Source organism: Macaca fascicularis, chromosome 19, assembly GCF_037993035.2.
Source record: "Macaca fascicularis isolate 582-1 chromosome 19, T2T-MFA8v1.1".
NCBI lineage: Eukaryota > Metazoa > Chordata > Mammalia > Primates > Cercopithecidae > Macaca > Macaca fascicularis.
The window spans coordinates 66,147,826-66,168,761 of record NC_088393.1 but is presented as its reverse complement, the minus strand read 5'-3'; the positions used below and the strand labels follow the sequence as shown (position 1 = coordinate 66,168,761).

Here is a 20,936-nt window from a genome sequence, read left to right as displayed (position 1 = left end):
TTTTATTTTCTTTTTCTTTTTTTTTTTTTTTTTTTGAGACAGAGTCTCACTCTGGTGCCCAAGCTTGAGTGCCGTGCCATGATCTCGTCTCACTGCAACCTCCGCGTCCTGGGCTCAAGCGATCCTCCTGTCTCAGCCTCCTGAGTAGCTAGGATTACAGGTGCCCACCACCACACCCAGCTAATTTTTGTATTTTTAGTAGAGACGGGATTTCACTATGTTGACCAGGCTGGTCTCGAACTCCTGGCCTCAGGTTATCTGCCTGCCTTGGCTTCCCAAAGTGCTGGGATTACAGGCGTAAGCCACTGTGCCCGGCCGGGAATTCATTTTTATACTGACAGGATAATAGCAGCAGGGCTCTGAAGTGTCACTTAGGTTTTATGTTTGTTTTTAGAGCCAGGGTCTCCTTATATTGCCCAGGCTGGTCTTGAACTCCTGGGCTCAAGCAATCCTCCCACCTTAGCCTCCTGAGGAACTGGGACTACAGGTGCATCCTATTGCATCCTGCCCATTTTTATACTGAAAATGTCACAACAGCAGTTGAAGGGGTTTCTAGGTTCACTGCACTCATATGCCTTTTTCTAACACAAACCTTGGTGCTAAACGAGTGCACTACATGGGCTAAACATTTTCTCACATTTGCCACATTAATAAAGCCTTTCTCCAGCATGAACTATTTGGTGCCTGTCAGGAACAGAGAAGGGACTGAGATTTGACCCTATGGCAAGTTACAAGTTACCCTGACAAACTATGAGAGCCAAGCTTTGAGCCTCCAGAATAGGTCTAGAATCCACACTCTCAACTTCCTTTTTTTTTTTTTTTGAGACAGAGTCTCACTCTGTCACCCAGGCTGGTCTCAGCTCACTGCAACCTCAGCCTCCCGAGTAGCAGGGATTACAGGTGTGCGCCACCACACCCAGCTAATTTTTGTATTTTTAGTAGACACGGGGTTTCACTATGTTGGCAAGGCTGGTCTCCTGACCTCGTGATCTGCCCGCCTCGGCCTCCCAAAGTGCTGGGATTACACGTGTGAGCCACCACGCCCGGCCCATACTCTCCACTTCTTATCTCATAAGATTGTAGGGAGGATACAATAAAATAATATGAATTAAGTGAACATGAGCATAACTGGTCCAGAATAAGCAGTCAGCAAACAGTACTGATGTTGGGGCTGGGTGTGGTGGCTCATGCCTGTAATCCCAGCACTTTGGGAGGCTGAGGTGGGCAGATCAGCTGAGGTCAGGAGTTCAAGACCAGCCTGGCCAACATGGCGAAACCCTGTCTCTCCTAAAAATACAAAAAATAGCCAGGCGTGGTGGCAGGTGCCTGTAATCCCAGCTATTTGGGAGGCTGAGGCTGGAAAATCACTTGAACCTGGGAGGTGGAGCTTGCAGTGAGCCGAAATCACACCATTGCACTCTCCAGCCTGGGCGACAGAACAAGACTCCACCTCAATAAGCATAAAAATAATAATAGTATTGATGTTATTAACATCATGGCTATTCCTTTTGTTTGATCAATGTACATTGGTTTTTCTAGGTCATAAGGTATGGAACAAGTATGTCCATCCTAACAGCATGTGAACTAAGGCCTGGAGGCTAACAGCCTGGGCCTCTAGATAGGCGTCTTCTGTGGATTGAGTGGGCTGAGCTGCTAAAACAAGGGGTTAAAGGGAAGGATTGAAGCTTGGAGGGCCTTCCCCCACCCCCTTTCGGGTTTGGACTTCAGTGAAGAGAACTGGAAACCAAAAGGTAACGCTCTCTGCACTCTCAAAGGCAGGATGGGTGGCAAACGAAGGTCCAGGTCTTGGATAGAACCAAGGCGAATTGCAGAGCCAGTTCCACCTCCAGGAGGCACTGCAACTGACATGCCAGCCACTGTGGCTGGCTTCCTCAGATGCCTCACAGAAGCCTCAGATTCAGTCCCCTGCTGTGCAATCATCTTACTTTTAGGTAATGGCATCTTAAAATCTTGACTATTTCACAAAAATTAGCTGGGTGTAGGCCAGGTGTAGCGGCTCACGCCTGTAATCCCAGTACTTTGGGAGGCTGAGGCGGGCGGATCATAAGGTTAGGAGTTTGAGACCAGCCTAGCCAATATAGTGAAACCCCGTCTCTACTAAAAATACAAAAATTAGCCAGGTGTGGTTGCATGAGCCTGTAGTCCCAGCTAGCTATGCGGGAGGCTGAGGCAGGAGAATCACTTCAACCTGGGAGGCAGAGGTTGCAGTGAGCCGAGACCACACCATTGCACTCCAGCCTGGGTGACAGACTGAGACTCCATCTCAAAAAAAAAAAAAATTAGCTGGGTGTGGCAGCACATGCCTATAATCCCAGGTACTAGGGAGGCTGTGGCAGAAGAACTGCTGGAACCCAGGGGGCAGAGGCTGCAGTGAGCCGAGATAGCTCCACTGCGCTCCATCGTGGGCAACAGAGTGAGACTCTGTCTCAAAAAACAAACAAAAAAAAGGAATCCTGAGTATTTCACAAGCCCTTTGGGGAGCCTCAAAAGCAACTGTTACCTTGGAGCTGGATTTCCCAGACAGCCTTGGATCAGGAGAAAGCTTGGGAGGTGGAGATCGGTCAGGTCCTAAGAGAATGGGTAATTACTGGGCTTGGTAGTGGTGGGGATAAAGACAGAGCCTGGGGCATTCACAATACCTGTGTCAAAGGTTTTCCAGAGACAACTTGGCAGATGACTGCAGTCAGGCCTGAGTCTAGGTGTCAAGGAAGGGAGTGGGGAAAACAATATCATCTCCTTTTAGGGAACCACAGGGGCTTGTGGGTAGAGGAACAGTATTGGGAGAGTCAGGGGTTGTTGATGTGGCCCCTGGCACTGAAGTCTGCAGGCAAAGGTGCTCAGTGGATTCCACATCCAGGAATCTTGGTGTCCCCATAAGGCCAGCATGGAGGCTACCGTAAGCGTTCACAGCATCTCTGGACTTCTGGGCAGGTCAAAGGATAAGGTCAGCAGGCTGTGGCACGGGCTGTTCTGGCATCACCATGGAAACATCCCCACTGCACTGACCCCCAGCATGGCTGTTACCTAATGGCCCAAGTGGAGAGATTAGAGCACAGAATGGGAGCAAGGTGTTCAAGATCTAACTGTGGCTGCCCAAGCAATGTACAATTAAGCTCTGATGGCCCATGCCACTCTCCCACCCTTCATGCAGCTTACCTGGACATTTACTCGGGCTCCACTGACCTCTGTCTCCAGTAGTGTTGAGAGAAACTTCAGAAGGTATGTTTTTCAGGGCACATACTTTTTGGCGTGGATGTCATTTCTTCCTCTAGACGGGTAGGTCTGAAGCAACCTGAGTAGTCCAGAGGACTTCTGGAATTACCAGGGAGGTGTCAACTTGGCTGACTGTGTTTTTGCCAACAATGAGACTGGACAGGGTATATAAGTCCTTCCATGGGTGATGTCATCTCCTTCCTCTCTTCATGGTGCTAGGTAGGGCAGACAGGCACAAGGGCATGAGAGACAGCAGCAGTTGCCACTCACCCAGTGACATAGTATGGGGCAGACTTGGGGCTCTCCATCCTTCTCAGGCCAGCCCTTTTGAGGGCAGGGTGCGTTTAGGGGGTTTAACCCTTATCTGGAAGTCATAGCGTAGCCCGGGGATCATTCATGGACTATACATTGGTTTTGCTGAATAGAACCTTTTCCTAACTCCTTAAGTGTTTTGTAAATAGGTAGGAACTTTTACAAACGAGGTGATTTCCACATACAGTTACCTATCTCCCATTCCTCTTGGAAGTCTGGAGAATCCAACAGTCTTGTGTTACCTTGCCCACCCGCTTCCCATTCCTTGTTGGGGTTAGCCCTGCCTCAGTGAGAATGTAACCAGAAAGGAATGAAGATCACAGCTGCTAGAGTCCACCAGGAAGCCTCGCTGAGTCTCGCCTTTCTAACAGTCCTAGAGTTCCTGACCGCATAGTGATGCCCAAAAGGTGCCTGGTCCAAGGGAGCATGACAGGAAGGTATAAAAATTATTTTGGTGGCCGGGCACAGTGGCTCACACCTGTAATCCCAGCACTTTGGGAGGCCGAGGCGAGCGGATCATCTGAGATCGGCAGTATGAGACCATCCTGACCAACATGGAGAAACCTTGTCTCTACTAAAAATACAAAAAAAAAAAAAAAAAAAAAAAAAAAAAAAATTGGTTCTTTTTTTTTTTTTTTTTTTTTTTGAGACGGAGTCTTGCTCTGTCGCCCAGGCTGGAGTGCAGTGGCCGGATCTCAGCTCACTGCAAGCTCTGCCTCCCGGGTTTACGCCATTCTCCTTTCTCAGCCTCCCGAGTAGCTGGGACTACAGGCGCCCGCCACCTTGCCCGGCTAGTTTTTTGTATTTTTTAGTAGAGGCGGGGTTTCACCATGTTAGCCAGGATGGTCTCGATCTCCTGACCTCGTGATCCGCCCGTCTCAGCCTCCCAAAGTGCTGGGATTACAGGCTTGAGCCACCGCGCCTGGCCAAAAAATTGGTTCTTTAAAAGGCCAGGAGCGGTGGCTCATGCCTATAATCCCAGCACTTTGGAGGCTGAGGCAGGTAGATCACGAGGTCAAGAGTTTGAGATCAGCCTGACCAACATGGTGAAACCTCGTCTCCACTAAAAATACAAAAATTAGTTAGGCGTAGTAGTGTGCACCTATAATCCCAGCTACTCAGGAGGCTGGGGCAGGACAATCGGTTGAACCTGGGAGGCAGAGGTTGCAGTGAGCCGAGATCGCACCACTGCACTCCAGCCTGGGTGACAGGGCGAGACTCTGTCTCCAAAAAAAAAAAAAAAAAAAAAAAAAAAAAGCCTTTTGGCATTTGTATGGCTTTGATAGATGTGCAAGTCTGCAGGTCCTGAGAACCTTACCCTGCATGGACTCAACCATCAAAGCAAAGTTTTGGCTGTCCCTATGGACTGGATACAGTTCCTTCAGGTCACTGATCTCACTCACTCCCTAATTCCTCACACCCGTATTTCCTTACCATTTAGTATACCGACTTGGCCACTGTCTGAATACAAGGAAGTGACACTGCCTAACACAGTCTGGCGTCCAGATGGCAAATGTTCATAACAGCATTATTTTTTATTTATTTTTTTTTTTTGAGACAGAGTCTTGCTCTGTCGCCCAGGCTGGGGTGCAGTGGCCGGATCTCAGCTCACTGCAAGCTCCGCCTCCCGGGTTTAGACCATTCTCCTGCCTCAGCCTCCCGAGTAGCTGGGACTACAGGCGCCCGCCACCTCGCCCGGCTAGTTTTTTGTATTTTTTAGTAGAGACGGGGTTTCACCGTGTTAGCCAGGATGGTCTCGATCTCCTGACCTCGTGATCCGCCCGTCTCGGCCTCCCAAAGTGCTGGGATTACAGGCTTGAGCCACCGCGCCCGGCCAACAGCATTATTTATAATAGCCAAAAACTGAAAACAATCCAAAAGTCCATCAACTGGTGAATAAATAAAATGTGGCATATCCATGCAATGAAATGCTATTCAGCAACACAATAAATAAAAGAGTGATTTATAATATGTATGAACCTCAAAAACATTCCAGTAAGTGATAAAAGCTGGACACAAAAGGCCACATATTACATGATTCCATCTACATGAGATATCCAGAAAAGACATAAAAAGGATTAGTGGTTGCCAGGGGCTGGGGGCGGATCTTAGCTGCAAAGGCTGTAAAGGAACTTTTGAGTCTGATAGGAATGGGCTAAGATGATGTTTGTACAACTGTATAAATTTACTTAAAATCATTAAATTGTACACTTATAATGGGTGAACTTTATATGTATATTATTTGACAGTTCAATTAAACTGTTTTTTAAAAAGGAGGTATAGAGGATGTTTGTCACAATCCTGGAGTTCCTGACCACATGGTGGTAACCAAAAGTACCCAGCCCACTAGGAAATGACAGGAATTCATAAAACCTTTTGTTATGAGTAGAGCTGTGGGAGATAAACGGGTGGACAGGCCTCAAGACATTGCACATCCTCATTCTGCAAGGGTTCAGTCACCAAGCAGTTTGCTAGGCTCCCCATGCTCTATTTCCTCACATCCAGTGTTTCCTTATCCACCTATGATACTTGACCTAGTGCTTGTATGAATACCAGAAGGTAATATACTACCAAGGTGTGGCCTCCAGAGGGCTTGCTTTCGACATTGCTGGGGGAGACATTCCTTGGAAGAGAGGCCACTTTCTTGCTTCTTCCAGACCAACCACTCCCCTCTCCAGGCAAACTCCAGGTCAGAAGCTTCAGAACACAGCCTTTCATTCTTTCCCAGGGGCAGCCACAATTAGACAGAGAGATGCTCCCTGCTGCTGTGCTCTGAGTCAAGTGCACAGGGGCTCCTGGTGGCCAGTCTGAGAACACCTCCATGCTCAATTCACTCCATCCTCTAAACAGGACTCCAATACCAAAGGTGAACCAATGAGTGATGAATGCATTATGACACAGTCCAGTGTACTCTCTGAGGTAAGGGCACCAGAGCTAGGTGATGACAAGAATGCATAAAACCTCTGTTATAAGTACTTAATGAAGACATCATGGATGTCAAATGCACACTTTTCTTTTTTTTTTTTTTTTTTTGAGACGGAGTCTCGCTCTGTAGCCCAGGCTGGAGTGCAGTGGCCAGATCTCAGCTCACTGCAAGCTCCGCCTCCCGGGTTCACGCCATTCTCCGGCCTCAGCCTCCCGAGTAGCTGGGACTACAGGCGCCCGCCACCTCGCCCGGCTAGTTTTTTTGTATTTCTTAGTAGAGACGGGGTTTCACCGTGTTAGCCAGGATGGTCTCGATCTCCTGACCTCGTGATCCGCCCGTCTCGGCCTCCCAAAGTGCTGGGACTACAGGCTTGAGCCACCGCGCCCGGCCAAATGCACACTTTTCAATGTCTGTGGAAAATGGGAAACTTACCCACAAGTCCCTCAGAAACTATCCAATCAGGGCTGGGCGCGGTGGCTCACGCCAGTAATCCCAGCACTTTGGGAGGCCGAGGTGGGTGGATCACTTGAGGTCAGGAGTTTGAGACCAGCCTGGCCAATATATGGTGAAACTCCATCTCTAGTAAAAATACAAAAATTAGGCAGGCATGGTGGCACCACCCTATAATTCAAGCTACTTGGGAGGCTGAGGCAGGAGAATTGCTTGAACCTGGGAGGCAGAGGTTGCAGTGAGCCGAGATCACACCACTGCACTCCAGCCTGAGCAAGAGTGAGACTCTGCCTCAAAAAAAATAGAGAGAAGAGAAGAGAAGAGAAGAGAAGAGAAGAGAAGAGAAGAGAAGAGAAGAGAAGAGAAGAGAAGAGAAGAAAAAGAAAAACAGAGAGGCCGGGCACAGTGGCTCATGCCTGTAATCTCAGCACTTTGGGAGGCTGAGGCGAGTGGATCACGAGGTCAGGAGATCGAGACTATCTTGGCCAACGTGGTGAAACCCCGTCTCTACTAAAATACAAAAAATTAGCCAGGCGAGGTGGCACGTACCTGTAATCCCAGGTACTTGGGAAGCTGAGGCAGGGGAACTCTTAAACCTGGGAGGCAGAGGTTGCAGTGAGCTGAGATCGCACCACTGCACTTCAGCTTGGCGACAGAGAAAGACTCTGTCTCAAGAAAAAAAAAAAAAAAGAGAGAGAAAGAAATTATCCAATTAGGCTCCTTACTTGGAATGGGGTCATGTCCATATCAGAGCCCATCACGAGTGAGCATGATACCACCCCAATGCGTGCAAGGCCCCTACCATCCCTCCAAGGTAGTATAAGCAAGAAACAGGGAGTGACTTACATTGAAGAACTAGGAAGTCACCATCAAACCCAGATGGGCTTCCACCACAGGACCCAGTGGTGTCATAGCTCTGCCAAGGTCCCTCAGTGGGCTGCAGAACATGGGTTCTGTCGGCTTCTCCACATGCAGGGCCATCATGGAGTGTCTCCTCAGGGAGGAATCCTCTACACAAGGTTTAGCTGTGGCCGAAGGCTACTCATGTAGGGCTTTTTGTTGTTGTTGTTGTTTTGAGATGGAGTCTTACTCTGTTGCCCAGGCTGGAGTGCAGTGGCATGATCTTGGCTCACTGCAATGTCTGCCTCCCGAGGTCAAGTGATTCTCCTGCCTCAGCCTCCTGAGTAGCTGGGATTACAGGCGCCTGCCACCACGCCCGGCTAATTTTTCTGTTTTTAGTAGAGACGGGGTTTCACTATGTTGGCCAGGCCGGTCTCGAACTCCTGACCTCAAATGATCTGCCTGCCTCGGCCTCCCAAAGTGCTGGGATTACAGGCATGAGCCACCATGCCCAGTTGTGTCTCTATTTTTTTTTTTTGGTGGGGGAGACAGGGTCTTGCTCTGTCACCCAGGCTGGGGTGCAGTGGCTCCAACTCAGCTCACTGCAACCTCAGCCTCCTGATGTCAAGCGATTCTCCTGCCTCAGCCTCTGGCGTAGCTGGGATTACAGATGCGCGCCACCACGCCCAGCTGATTTTTGTATTTTTTGTAGAGAGGGGGTTTTGCCATGTTGGCCAGGCTTGTCTTGAACTCCTGACCTGAGGTGATCCCCCTGCCTCAGCCTCCCAAAGTGCTGGGATTACAGGCATGAGCCACCACACCTGGCCAGTGTGAATTCTTTTATATTAAATAAAGGAGCTGAAGACTTTCCTACATTTACTATAATAAAAAGGCTTTTCTCCAGGGTGAAGTTTCTGGTGCCAAGCAAGGCAGGAGCTGTGGCTGATGCTCTCCCACACTGGCTGCACTCCTAGAGGTTTTTTCCAGGGTGAATCACTTTGTGCACATCAAGGCAGAAGCTGCAATTTTTTGCTCTCCTACATGCTGCACTCACAATGCTGTAAAGTAGCTGGTGCTAAATAGGATTAAAACTGTGAGAAGAGGCTTTCCAACATTAGCTGCATGCACTGGGCCTTTCTCTGGTGAGAATTCTGCAGGATGAAGTTTCATACTTCACTGAAAGCTTTCAAGTAGTTATTGCATTTGTACAACCATTCTCTGGTGTTAATTTGTTTTTGCTAATGAAAGCAGAGCTCTGAATATAACATTTATGAACCTCAAGTCAGGTACCAGGGAAGCCACCAGGACAGCTGGCACTGCCCCACTTTCCCTGAACTTAGGAGTCCTTCATAGGGTATGACCATTTTGGTGCAGAAGAGTTTTGCAAAATTTTGCTCACGGCTGGGCCACACTCCTTGCGCTTATGGGGACTTTCTCTGGGGTGAATATTTTGGGCTCAAAGGAGGTAGAGTTCTGGCTGGAGGATTCCCCATGTTACTACACTTGTAAGGCCCTTCGAAGATGTGCGTGTACTCCTACTTTCTCAGGATGAAGACAAAAGTGAAGGCCTTCCCATGCTCATAACACACTTGCAATTTTTCCCACTGTGAAGTTTTTTGGTAGGACAAAAGGTTTGCTTCTTCTCAAACACCTTTCCATATGCTATGTATTTATCAGATATCTCTTCAGTGTCAGTTCTCTGTAGGTTCTGCAAAATGTGGAGCTGCAGGGCCCTCGTGTCTGGTGACAGGCCAGTACCATGCAGTGAGCGAAGCCCGGGTCTTGAACCATTGACACCTATGCCCACACTCCTCAAATGGAACAAGCCAGTCTCATGGAAGAACGGGTTTTCAAAAACTATGTATTTATGTTCTATTTATATTGGAGATAGGATCTCGCTCGCTATGTTGCCCAAGCTGGACTCAAACTCCTGGACTCAAGCGCTCCTCCTGCCTCAGCATCCCAAGTAGGTGGGACTATAGGTATGAGCCACCATGCGCAGATAACAACTATTTAAAGATACATTATCAGTTCAAGACACATTACAGGGAGGCCAATGGTAGGAGATCTGGCCATTGGAGGGGAGGAGGGGAGAAGGGGAAAGAATGAGTCTTGGAAGACAGAGAGGAGGCCATCCAGGGAACAGGAGTCAGGGGAAAGTAGGATAGAGTGTCAGAAGAACGTCAGGAAAATTTTTTAAAAAGGCATGTCTGGCCAGGCTCACGCCTGTAATCCCAGCACTTTGGGAGGCTGAGGTGGGCAGATCACCTGAGGTCAGGAGTTCGAGACCAGCCTGAACAACATGGAGAAACCCCGTCTCTACTAAAAATACAAAATTAGCCAGGTGTGGTGGTGCATGCCTGTAATCCCAGCTACTTGGGAGGCTGAGGCAGGGGAATTGCTTGAACCCGGGAAGTGGAGGTTGCAGTGAGCCGAGATCATGACATTGCACTCCAGCCTGGGCAACAAGAGTGAAACTCTTGTCTCAAAAAGAAAAAAGAAAAAAAGGGCATGGCTATACATCCTGGTGCCAGGACAATAGAGGTCACAACTCAGGTACCAGGTGAGCCACCAGGGCACTGCCAACAGCTCTCCCACAGCTGTCTTCCATTCAACAGAACTGGTGCACCATGGGGCCTCTCTGTCCATGGCCTAATTCAAGCCACCCTGTCCACCAGCCAGGTCTCTTCATTAGTTCTAGTTAGGTGATCACAAGGCACGGGTGGCGGCAGTGATCCTATAGAGCTCTGATCAAGTGGTTTGTGAGAAGGCAGCCCACGTCAAGGTGATCCACCCCATGACAAACCACCGTAGGCGAAGATCACCTGTCCAGGTATATAGCTGGGAAGAACTGAACCTCACAAAGTCAATGCTCAGTGACCCCACCATCAATGACCCTGTCAGTGCCCACTGGGACTCGCAAGGGACAGCTGGCAGAAAAATTCTACTAGAGTGAGGGGATGTGGCAGAAGGGACAGAAAAGTGACAGATCCTGACAGCGTAACCTAGCCAGGAAACCACCCAGCTGCATGTGATATGCTACACAGGTTTTGAGACTTATGATTCCAGGTCGGCGTTGAGGGGCGGGACTTCCGGCACCGCCATAGTGGTCCTCACTTTGCGGCTGGTGTGTTGGGCTACAGGAGACCTCGGGAGCCGGACAAGGGCGAGGGAGTGGGTGCAGGGGCCGTCACTGCAGCTTCACAAGGTTGTCAAGGTCCCAGGGCAGAAGGTGTGGGGGTTTATGAAGCAGCCAGGGATAAGTCGCAGAACACTGGCCAGTGCCAGGGCCAGCAGCACCTCCCACAGGGAACAAGGGAAAGGCGGAGGAAAACCTAGATTTCATGTGTAGTGGAAAGAGGAGACACAGTAGCCTTACCTAGTGAGCACAGGAATACAAAGCTCTGTAGCATCACGTCACTATAGAAGCCCCCCTGGACCTCACTAAGGAGCCCCACATTTTTGGAAGATGTACTGACCCTGCCCTTAAAGGTCACTAAGCCCTGCAACACCAAGTCAATGGGCAGACAGATGTGATCTAAGCACTGGGCATCAGCCCTAGCCACTGGTCCTTAGTCTCAACACTTCACCGCGAGGGCCCATCTGTAACTCCAACCTAAAACCCCCCTTCCCAAATCCTATCCTCAGGCCCTTCCCTGGTCCAGGCCACCAACATAATGCAGGCTGGAGGTCCGGAAACCACACCAGAATGCTATACATCCAGAGGCCCATTTGACTCCTCCACTCACAGGCCTCCAGACAATTCAGACCCTATAACTACAAAATCCATCACTAATCTTCCAAGAAACGTCCTCCTCCTGCCAACTGCCAACCTCTATTCTCCACAGGAGGCATCCTAATTCTTCCTAACTACTTGGGATGGTCCTTCACCCCTACTCATGCTTATTCCACTTATCTAAGGTAGCAAAAAATTCCATTAGCTCTATCTTGAAGATCTATTGGGAATCAGATCACTTCTCCCATCTCTCTTGCTTCCGTTCTGGACATGCCACTATCATAACTGTCTGGAACAATACTGCAATAACCTCCCCACAGTCTCCCTGCTTCCAGCCCCGCTACAACCACCTTCTCCAGTACTGTGTTCATTCAGCAGCCACTGGAATACTTTCCAAATTCTAAGTCAGGTCATGTCCATCCCTTTTCTGTCCAACACCTTTCATGGCTCCCAGCGCCCTCAGTGTGCCAGGAGAGGCAGGACTCCTCTTACGCTCTCCACTCACTGCCGAGGGGGCACGAGATCCTTCCTGAACGCTCAGGTCAGTCTCACGTCCAAGTCTTCGCATATGCAGATCCCTCCTTCTGTACCCTCCACGTCTCAACAAACTGGATTCTGAAATGGTGACCCCCCTACCTGTGAACGCTCCACACTGTTCGGTGGGGCTGCAGAGGACCTGGGGAAGGTACTTCTCAATTGGAGACTTAGGGCAATGGTGCTGAGTCCAGCCGAGTGGGTGCCAGGAGACCCTTGGCACACGCTCCAAGCTTGCAGCCGGGCGCACGCTGGGTCAAGACCTCCCAACGCGTGGCTTTTCTTGGCCTCGGCCTCGCGCTCCTTAAAGCCGACACAACGCCAAGGGCGACCACTCCCGGGAGCCGCGGACACCTCCGCGCGGTGCGACCTGAGGGTCCCATTGGGCCGGCTTTATCTACGGCCGGAGGGAACACTGGGGCTCGGGGGGCGATATTCGCCGCGGTCGGGGCGCTTATATGTCACGGAGGCGGAACTTCCCCGACTCTCGTGCCTTCCTCACTCCTGTTTTCATGGGCCCAGGGAGCCTCCAAGATTCCGTCCCTCGCCTGACAACGCGGTCCCTTCAGATGCAGACAAAATCGAGAAATGCCAAAGTGACGGTCCGAGGACGACGACAGAAGTCCCGCTTGCAGACTGATTGGCCCGCGTCTTCCACCCCGCCCGGAAGTGCCCTTCTCCTGGGCTGCCAATGGCCAGCCCTGAGGCACGGCGAGGGTCCTTCTGGATAATGTAGTTTGCGTTGCGTGAGCGGCGACGCGATAAACGCCTTTCCTCAATCACCTTGGCAACGGCCTAGCGGCAGCGTGACGGGCATAGGAAAATAGCGTCATAGTCGGCGGGGAGCCTTGAGCCAATGAAGGCGCGGACCAGGAGCAAGTCAGAGCCGGCATTGAGGGGCGGGACTTCCGGCGCCGCCATTGCGGCGCTCATTTTGCAGCTGGTGGGTTGGGCTACAGGAGGCCTCTGGAGCCAAACAAGGGCGCGGGAGTGGGTGCAGGGACCAACAACGCGCCTTCGCACGAACCATAACCCCCGGCTAATTACTATGCTTTTATGAGCCAAGGTGTTCCCGAAAGTGGAGCCAGCGCCACGCGTCTCAGGGGTCTCCATCCCCAGCCTTCGTCCCTGCGGTGCCCGGAGGCCTTGCGCGCATTTTGTATTAGGAAAGACAGGTCCTGAGTGCGACCGTCACCCAGCGTTCGCGCCACTCAGTGGAAGTGTGAGGGTTCGGCTGAGCGGCAGGGCTAGTCCTAGCGCCTCCTAGTATGGCCCTGCCCAGCCCACAGGTTCCAGTGGGGTTGCCAGCGTCGCTGATGGGCCCGGCGCAGGTGAGTGGAGTGTGCCCCAGGCCCTCACCCGCTGGGATTCCGGCCCTTAGGATCCTGAAGCCCAGATAGAGGGGATGTTGGTGTCCTGGGGCGCTTGGCCGTGTCCTGTCCTCACACGTGGGTCTTGGGCCCTGCCCTGGGAGTCACTTACCCTTACCATCCTGAATCCAGGCCAGGCGTTATATCGAGGGATTCCCATTTCTGGAATCCTGTGTAATGAGATCTGGAAGGCTGTCCCAGGCACAGGGACCAGCATGTGCACCTTGCTTGGTTGTGATGAAATGGAAGCATTCCAGGGACTGCAGGTCTCCATTTAGTCTGGTGGAAACAGAGCAGGGAAACCAGAGTTAGGCCTGGAATGGCAGCCTGAGGAGCTGGGCCTGTATTCTGATGGTGGTGGGAGCCATGGAAGGTTTGGAGCAAAGGAAGGAGGTGCTCTGACTCCAGTCTTAACAGACTCCCTATAGATGCCTAGTGGGCAGCAGACTGGAGGGATGGTGAGGGTGGAGCAGGAAGGCCAGTGAGGAGCTGACAGACGTGGTCCAGATGTGTGCTTTGGGTAGCTGGACAGAGGGGTGCCCATGGAGGTAGGACAGATGGTTGGCTTCTGAATCTGCCCAAATTGGGCCATAGATTACCGGATGTGGGACAGTGAAAGAGAGTGAAATGTTAAGATTGACTTTAGGCTGAGCGCAGTGGCTCACACCTGTAATCCCAGCACTTTGGGAGGCCGAGGTGGCCGGATCACTTGAGGTCAGGAGTTCAAGACCAGCCTGGCCAACATGGTGAAACCCCGTCTCTACTAAAAATACAAAAAAATTAGCCAAGGCATGGTAGTGCGCGCCTGTAATCCCAGCAACTTGGGAGACTGAGGCAGAAGAATCGTTTGAATCTGGGAGATGGAAGTTGCAGTGAGCTGAGATCATGCCACTGCGCTCCAGTCTGAACGACAGCGAGCCTCTGTTTAAAAAAAAAAAAAAAAAGGTTTCCAGGCCCAGTGGCTCGCGCCTGTAATCCCAGCACTTTGGGAGGCCCAGGCGGGCGGATCACGAGGTCAGGAGATCAAGACCATCCTGGCTAACACTGTGAAACCCTTTCTCCACTAAAAATACAAAAAATTTGCCAGGCGTGGTGGCAGGTGCCTGTAGTCCCAGCTACTTGGGAGGCTGAGGCAGGAGAATGGCATGAACCCGGGAGGCGGAGCTTGCAGTGAACCGAGACCACGCCACTGCACTCCAGCCTGGGTGACAGAGCGAGACTTCATCTCAAAAAAAAAAAAAAAAAATTGACCTTAGATCTTTCAGATGTGGAAGTTGGTGTGAGGAGTAGATTTCAGGGGGAAGATAAAGAGTTGGATTTTGTTGTATTTGAGATGTCCCAGACACTACCAAATTGAGTTGCCAAGTAGACCCCTAAACATGCGATTATGAAATTACGTCGGGTTTAGGCTGGAAACATCCAAGGGATGGATGCTTGTGGGTGGGCACTGCATGCAGTTGTGGGTTGGGTTCAAGATAGTGGCCGAGCCTCCTAAACAGAGAGTAGGTCTAGGACAAAAATGAAGCATAGCGGCAGAAGTAGGATGAGAGTTGGGCTTTGGTTTAGGTTGATTTATCTCTCTACAGCTCACTACATTGTCGTGGCCATCCTTGTGGTCAGGGCATGTTACCTCCTCTTAAGTAGGGTCCTGGGGTTTTTGTCAGGCTGGTGTAGTGGCAGGATCAGAAAGGATCAGCCTAAGCTGAGTCCCCAAGCCAAGGTGGGGGCCAATGGGTCTTGGATTTGAGTGTTAGGAAGAGCAAGGACAGCTATGACTGGGAAGGAGACAACACATACAAAGGCAGATATATAAGAGGGAAGAGATATTTGAGATCTGCTTATGGTTCTGGGCAGCTGATGGTTGAAGAAATAGGGAAAGGACGGGAGGCATTGGCTTGAGGGGCTATGGCTGCCTCTGGCAGTGGGGTTTTTGGAGCCCTGTTGTTGGCTTGGACCAGGATTGGATCCTGCTTGCGTCTGTCAGGTATGCTATGTGCATGGTGAGATGCTAGGGAGAATACCTACAGTGTGAACAGGGAGGAGGTGGAAATATAAGAACTGTATGGTCTGAGGAGTCACGTGTAAAGGTGAGGGAATGTGAACTATTGGGCCCATGGCCCTGGTACAAGAGTCTTAAGAGAAAGGGAAGCCCAAATTTTCTTATGTTTGGGAGGTATGAGCCAGAAGTCACAAGGAAAATTGACCAGCAGGAGGGAGGAGGCAGCATCCATCTGCCCACCTGCCTGTTGTTCCTCTAGGTTGGATTGGCCTGGATACAGTGACCAGTGGGACTACTAGGAGAGAGGGGCACCATTAATTCCAGGGCATGTTAGGCGGGGGCCCTGAGGAAGAAGATAAGCTGCGGATGGGTGAGTAGTGGATGGACTGAGAGGATCATAAGAAAAAGAGATGTTAGTGGTAGATGTGGCAGGATTCCGAGTCACACGGCAAGGGCCTGCATATTTCCATTTGACCAATTGTTTGTTTCTTTGTCAGCATACCTCTTGGCCCTGTGGCTCAGCTGTCCCCGCATTGAAGAGCCTGGTAACCTTTGAAGATGTGGCTGTATATTTCTCCCAGGAGGAGTGGGAGCTCCTTGATGCAGCCCAGAGGCACTTGTACCACAGTGTGATGCTGGAAAACCTCGAGCTCGTAACCTCACTTGGTAATACCCTGTCCCAGCATGGTGATGACCAGCTTATGCCCTGTGTCTTTTCCTCATAGAAAGCTCTGTTCATCCCAAAGCCAGATCACGGGTACTGCTTCCTTCTCAGGTTTCCTGTTGTAGGTGCTGGGGTGCTGAGACTCTGCTGTGTGTACTTCCCCTATCGCTCTCTGAGCAGCCTCATGAGCTTTCCTAATAGCTGTTGCCCAGAAGCCTTGTGGAGGCAAAGGTTGGGGATCAGACATCTCCAGTCTGCCTAACAGATCCCACTGAGCTTCACCAAATCCCTGGTTGGGTTACCCAGTATGAAGCCATGCCCAGATTTTGTCTCTGTCTCCAGTGAGATTTTTTTTTTTTAGATGAACTCTAGCTCTGTTGCCCAGGCTGCAGTGCAGTGGCGTGATCTCGGCTCACTGCAAGCTCCAGCTCCCAGGTTCATGCCATTCTCCTGCCTCAGCCTCCCAAGTAGCTGGGACTACAGGCGCCAGCACCACGCCCGGCTAATTTTTTTGCATTTTTAGTAGAGACGGGGTTTCACTGTGTCAGCCAGGATGGTCTCGATCTCCTGACCTCTTGATCCACCTGCCTCGGCCTCCCAAAGTGCTGGGATTACAGGTGTGAGCCACCGCGCCCAGCCCTCAATGAGATATTTTTTAAAAACAGCTTTATTAAGATAAATCATACAATTCACCTTTTCAAGTACACAGTTTAGTGATTTCTGTATGTTTTCACATGGTATAATCATTGCTATAATGTAGTTTTAGCATGTTTTCATCACCTAAAGAGAAACTATAGATCTCATTAGCAGTCCCATTAGCTGTCACTCCCCATCTTTCCTTATCCCTTTCCTTCCGGTCCTAGGCAACCACTAATCTACTTTCTGACTATATAGATTTACCTTTCCTAGACATTTTATAGAATACTATGTTTTTCTGTGACTGGCTTTCTCTTAGCATGTTTTTGAAGTTCATCAGTGTTGTAGCATGTATCAGTATTTCGTTCTTTTTTACAGCCAAATATTCCAGTGTGTAGATGGACTACAGTTTGTTTATCCATTTATCAGTTGATGAGCATTCAGCTTTTTTCCATTTTTTAGGTGTTAGAAAAAATGCTACTATAGAAGCTGGGCGAGGTGACTATAATCCGGCTACTCAGGAGGCTGAGGCAGGAGGATCACTTGAGCCCAGAGGTTTGAGACCAACCTGGGCAACGTAGCAAGACCCTATCTCAGTTTTTAAAAAATACTGCTATGAACAGTCTTGTACACATTTTTGTGTGGATGTGTTTTTAGTTCTCTTGTGTAGCTCTGTAGGAACAGACTTGTCAAACTATTTTCCAAATTGGCTACACCATTTCACATCCCTATCTGGAGTGTATAAGTGCTCCAGTTTTTCTACTTCATCTTCATGTATTGTTGTTTATTTTTTTATTATTATTTTAGCTATGTTAGTGAGTGTGAAGTGATATCTCATTGTGGTTTTGGTTTGCATACTCCTCATGATTAAGGATGCTGAACTTCTTTTCATATGCTTATTGGCCATGTGTGTATATATCTTCTTTTACAGAAATGTCTAAGTCCTTTGACCCATTTCTGTGTCCTTGCCCCTAGGGAGGTCTCCCTTATTCTGTTGCTTGGCTGGTCCCTATCCTGCCAATAGTAGTGGGCCCTTCCTCACCCTGATGGCCCCGTTGGCCTATCAGCAATCCCTGGGACCTCTTCTTGAGTGTGAATTCCTGGGTAACATTTCTAAGGAAGTCACCCATTCCCACCAAGTAGAATAGTTAGTTAACTGGCATTTCTGTATTTTCAGGTTGTTGGCATGGAGTAGAGGGTGAGGAGGCCCATCCCAAGCAGAATATTTCTGTAGAAGAGGTGTTACCAGTCAGGATCCCCAACGCAGATTCTTCCACCAAGAAAGCTAACTCCTGTGACATGTGTGGGCCATTCTTGAAAGACATTTTGTACCTGGCTGAGCATCAGGGAACACACTGTGAGGAGAAACCCTACCCATGTGGAGTATGTGGGAGAGACTTTTGGTTGAATGCAAATCTTCACCAGCACCAGAAGGAGCATAGTGGAGGGAAGCCCTTCAGATGGTACAAGGACAGGGATGCACTTATGAAGAGCTCTAAAGTCCATCTGTCAGAGAACCCCTTCACTTGCAGGGAAGGTGGGAAGGTCATCCTGGATAGCCAGGACCTCCTCCAGCTTCAAGCTGTTGACAGCGGGCAGAAGCCGTATTCCAATCTTGGGCAGCTTCCAGAAGTCTGTACCACACAGAAACTCTTCAAGTGCAGTAACTGTGGAAAAGCCTTCCTGAAGAGCTCCACTCTCCTCAGCCATCTGAGAACTCACTCTGAAGAGACACCATTTGCATGCCCAACAGGTGGAAATTTCTTAGAGGAGAAATCAACCCTTGGTAATCAAAAATTTCACACTGCAGAAATACCCAGTGTGTGTAAGGAGTGTGGGAAGGCCTTTAGTCACCCATCTAAGCTGAGGAAGCACCAGAAATTTCACACTGAAGTAAGATATTATGAGTGCATTGCGTGTGGGAAAACCTTCAATCACAAACTCACATTTGTTCATCATCAGAGAAGTCACTCAGGAGAAAGACCTTATGAGTGCAGTGAATGTGGGAAAGCCTTCAGTAACAGATCACACCTCATTCGGCATGAGAAAGTTCACACTGGAGAAAGGCCTTTTGAGTGCCTGAAATGTGGAAGAGCCTTCAGCCAAAGCTCCAATTTCCTTCGGCACCAGAAAGTTCACACACAGGTAAGACCTTATGAGTGCAGTCAATGTGGTAAATCTTTCAGCCGAAGCTCTGCTCTCATTCAGCACTGGAGAGTTCACACTGGAGAAAGACCATATGAATGCAGTGAGTGTGGAAGAGCTTTTAACAATAACTCCAACCTTGCTCAGCACCAGAAAGTTCACACTGGAGAACGGCCTTTTGAGTGCAGTGAATGTGGAAGAGACTTCAGCCAAAGCTCCCATCTCCTTCGACATCAGAAAGTTCACACTGGAGAACGGCCTTTTGAATGCAGTGATTGTGGTAAAGCCTTCGGTAATAGCTCCACACTCATCCAGCACCAGAAAGTACATACTGGGCAAAGGCCTTATGAGTGCAGTGAATGTAGGAAATCCTTCAGCCGCAGCTCCAGCCTGATCCAGCACTGGAGAATTCACACTGGAGAAAAGCCTTATGAGTGTAGTGAGTGTGGGAAAGCCTTCGCTCACAGCTCCACTCTCATTGAACACTGGAGAGTTCACACAAAAGAAAGGCCTTATGAGTGCAATGAATGTGGGAAATTCTTTAGCCAAAACTCCATTCTCATTAAGCATCAGAAAGTTCATACTGGAGAAAAGCCTTATAAGTGCACTGAATGTGGGAAATTCTTTAGCCGAAAATCTAGCCTTATTTGTCATTGGAGAGTTCACACTGGAGAAAGGCCTTATGAATGCAGTGAATGTGGGAGAGCCTTTAGCAGTAACTCCCACCTGGTTCGTCATCAGAGAGTTCACACACAAGAAAGGCCCTATGAATGCATCCAGTGTGGAAAAGCCTTTAGTGAAAGATCTACACTTGTTCGGCACCAGAAAGTTCACACCAGAGAAAGGACTTATGAGTGTAGCCAGTGTGGGAAACTCTTCAGCCATCTTTGTAACCTTGCTCAGCATAAAAAGATTCATATTTGAGTAGAGCCTTATGGAAGTGGTCTTCGTGAGAAAATCTTCAGCCAAGTCAAACTTTATGCAGCAGTATCCCCATACCAGAAAAATTACCTACATGTACTGCTAATGTGGAAAAGCCTTCAGAAGCTACCCTGTTTCTGACCAGCCCAGGAACCTTTGCAGGGCCATCTCACCCATGCAGCATAAGGTAGAAGCCATGGCCACTTTCCATCTTGCCTGGATCCAAAAATTTGCAGCAGTCCTGTCCTCTGGCTTGGGGAAAACAGTACCCTGAGCCTCCCTTCACCTGTCCTGTAGGGATTCAGGACTGTCCTCAGCTCACTGGAATGGTTTAATTCCCATTGCTTCTGAGAGGGTTAGGCAGTGAACTGAATGCATGCTGGCCGAGGGGCCTTGAGGGAAACCTAATTTGAGCTCAGGAAGATGCACATTCCTCGTGGATGTAGTCAAGTCTGTGTTTAACCCCTAAGATGTGTCCATTGAGACCACAAATCACCTGCCACTAGAATCACCTACCTTGTCTGCACCATACGCGTGATAATAAAGACCTTATTGATCAGGTCACCTTTAATCTTAGGGGTTCTGTTGGGGTCGGTTGAGAAAATGAATGGATAGAGTGGGGAGTGCCTTTTCAGGGCACAAAATCTGCCTGAGGGCACAGTAGAAGAGCAGGTAGTTGCTCTGTCCTGTTGTAGCCTACTTTGCATTGCTATGTGAGACTGAAAGGCTCTGGATTGAACGTAGTGGCCTATGTTTCAGTTACCACAGGGCCCAGAGCTTACCCTGAGGAAAAATAAATCCGTCTACAACACTAATGTGTCACAGGGTCACCAAGGCAAAGACCTAGAGGGGTCCAGGGAGGACTCTGCATAGAGAAACACTGGATGTGAGGTAATAACTAGGAATTTAGGGAGACTGTGGTGAACTAGGGCACATGCCATCATGGACAAAGAAGCAGCCATAGTTCCCCATCAACTGGGACTCTGCAGGGTGAGGGTGTGCAGAACAACTGCAGAGCTGCAGACCTTTGTATTTGCCATGTTAAAGTTTTTGCTATAGTTAAAGCAGATAAATGCAATATTGTTTACATTCACTTCTCTCAAACTGTATCTTGGCATCCATCACTCCCCAGGTAGGAACTGGGGACTGAGAGAAGCAATAGCCTGACG

At 49.5% G+C, this 20,936-nt stretch overlaps 1 protein-coding gene and 1 long non-coding RNA gene across 2 annotated transcripts; one reads left to right on the top strand and one right to left on the bottom strand.

Moving 5' to 3' along the window:
• Window positions 1–1,506: 1,506 nt before the first annotated feature.
• Window positions 1,507–12,670, bottom strand: LOC135968596 (uncharacterized). The gene is made up of 3 exons (XR_012428060.1): window positions 12,135–12,670; window positions 3,178–3,449; window positions 1,507–3,045 (listed from the first exon to the last, which is right to left on the bottom strand). It is a non-coding gene; the product is annotated as an uncharacterized lncRNA (long non-coding RNA).
• A 278-nt stretch (window positions 12,671–12,948) lies between these two features.
• Window positions 12,949–20,331, top strand: ZNF132 (zinc finger protein 132). The gene is made up of 3 exons (XM_015441469.4): window positions 12,949–13,363; window positions 15,899–16,067; window positions 17,879–20,331. Exons 1-3 carry the CDS (start codon window positions 13,301–13,303, stop codon window positions 19,768–19,770), a joined length of 2,124 nt encoding a protein of 707 aa, XP_015296955.2. The 5' UTR covers window positions 12,949–13,300; the 3' UTR covers window positions 19,771–20,331.
• The last annotated feature ends 605 nt before the right edge of the window (window positions 20,332–20,936 follow it).

Coding starts and splice junctions, on each gene's coding strand:
- ZNF132 (XM_015441469.4), top strand. CDS start 13,301: ATGGCCCTGCCCAGCCCACAGGTTCCAGTGGGGTTGCCAGCGTCGCTG. Junction 13,364..15,898: donor CGCTGATGGGCCCGGCGCAG/GTGAGTGGAGTG, acceptor TTTCTTTGTCAG/CATACCTCTTGGCCCTGTGG. Junction 16,068..17,878: donor CGAGCTCGTAACCTCACTTG/GTAATACCCTGT, acceptor CTGTATTTTCAG/GTTGTTGGCATGGAGTAGAG.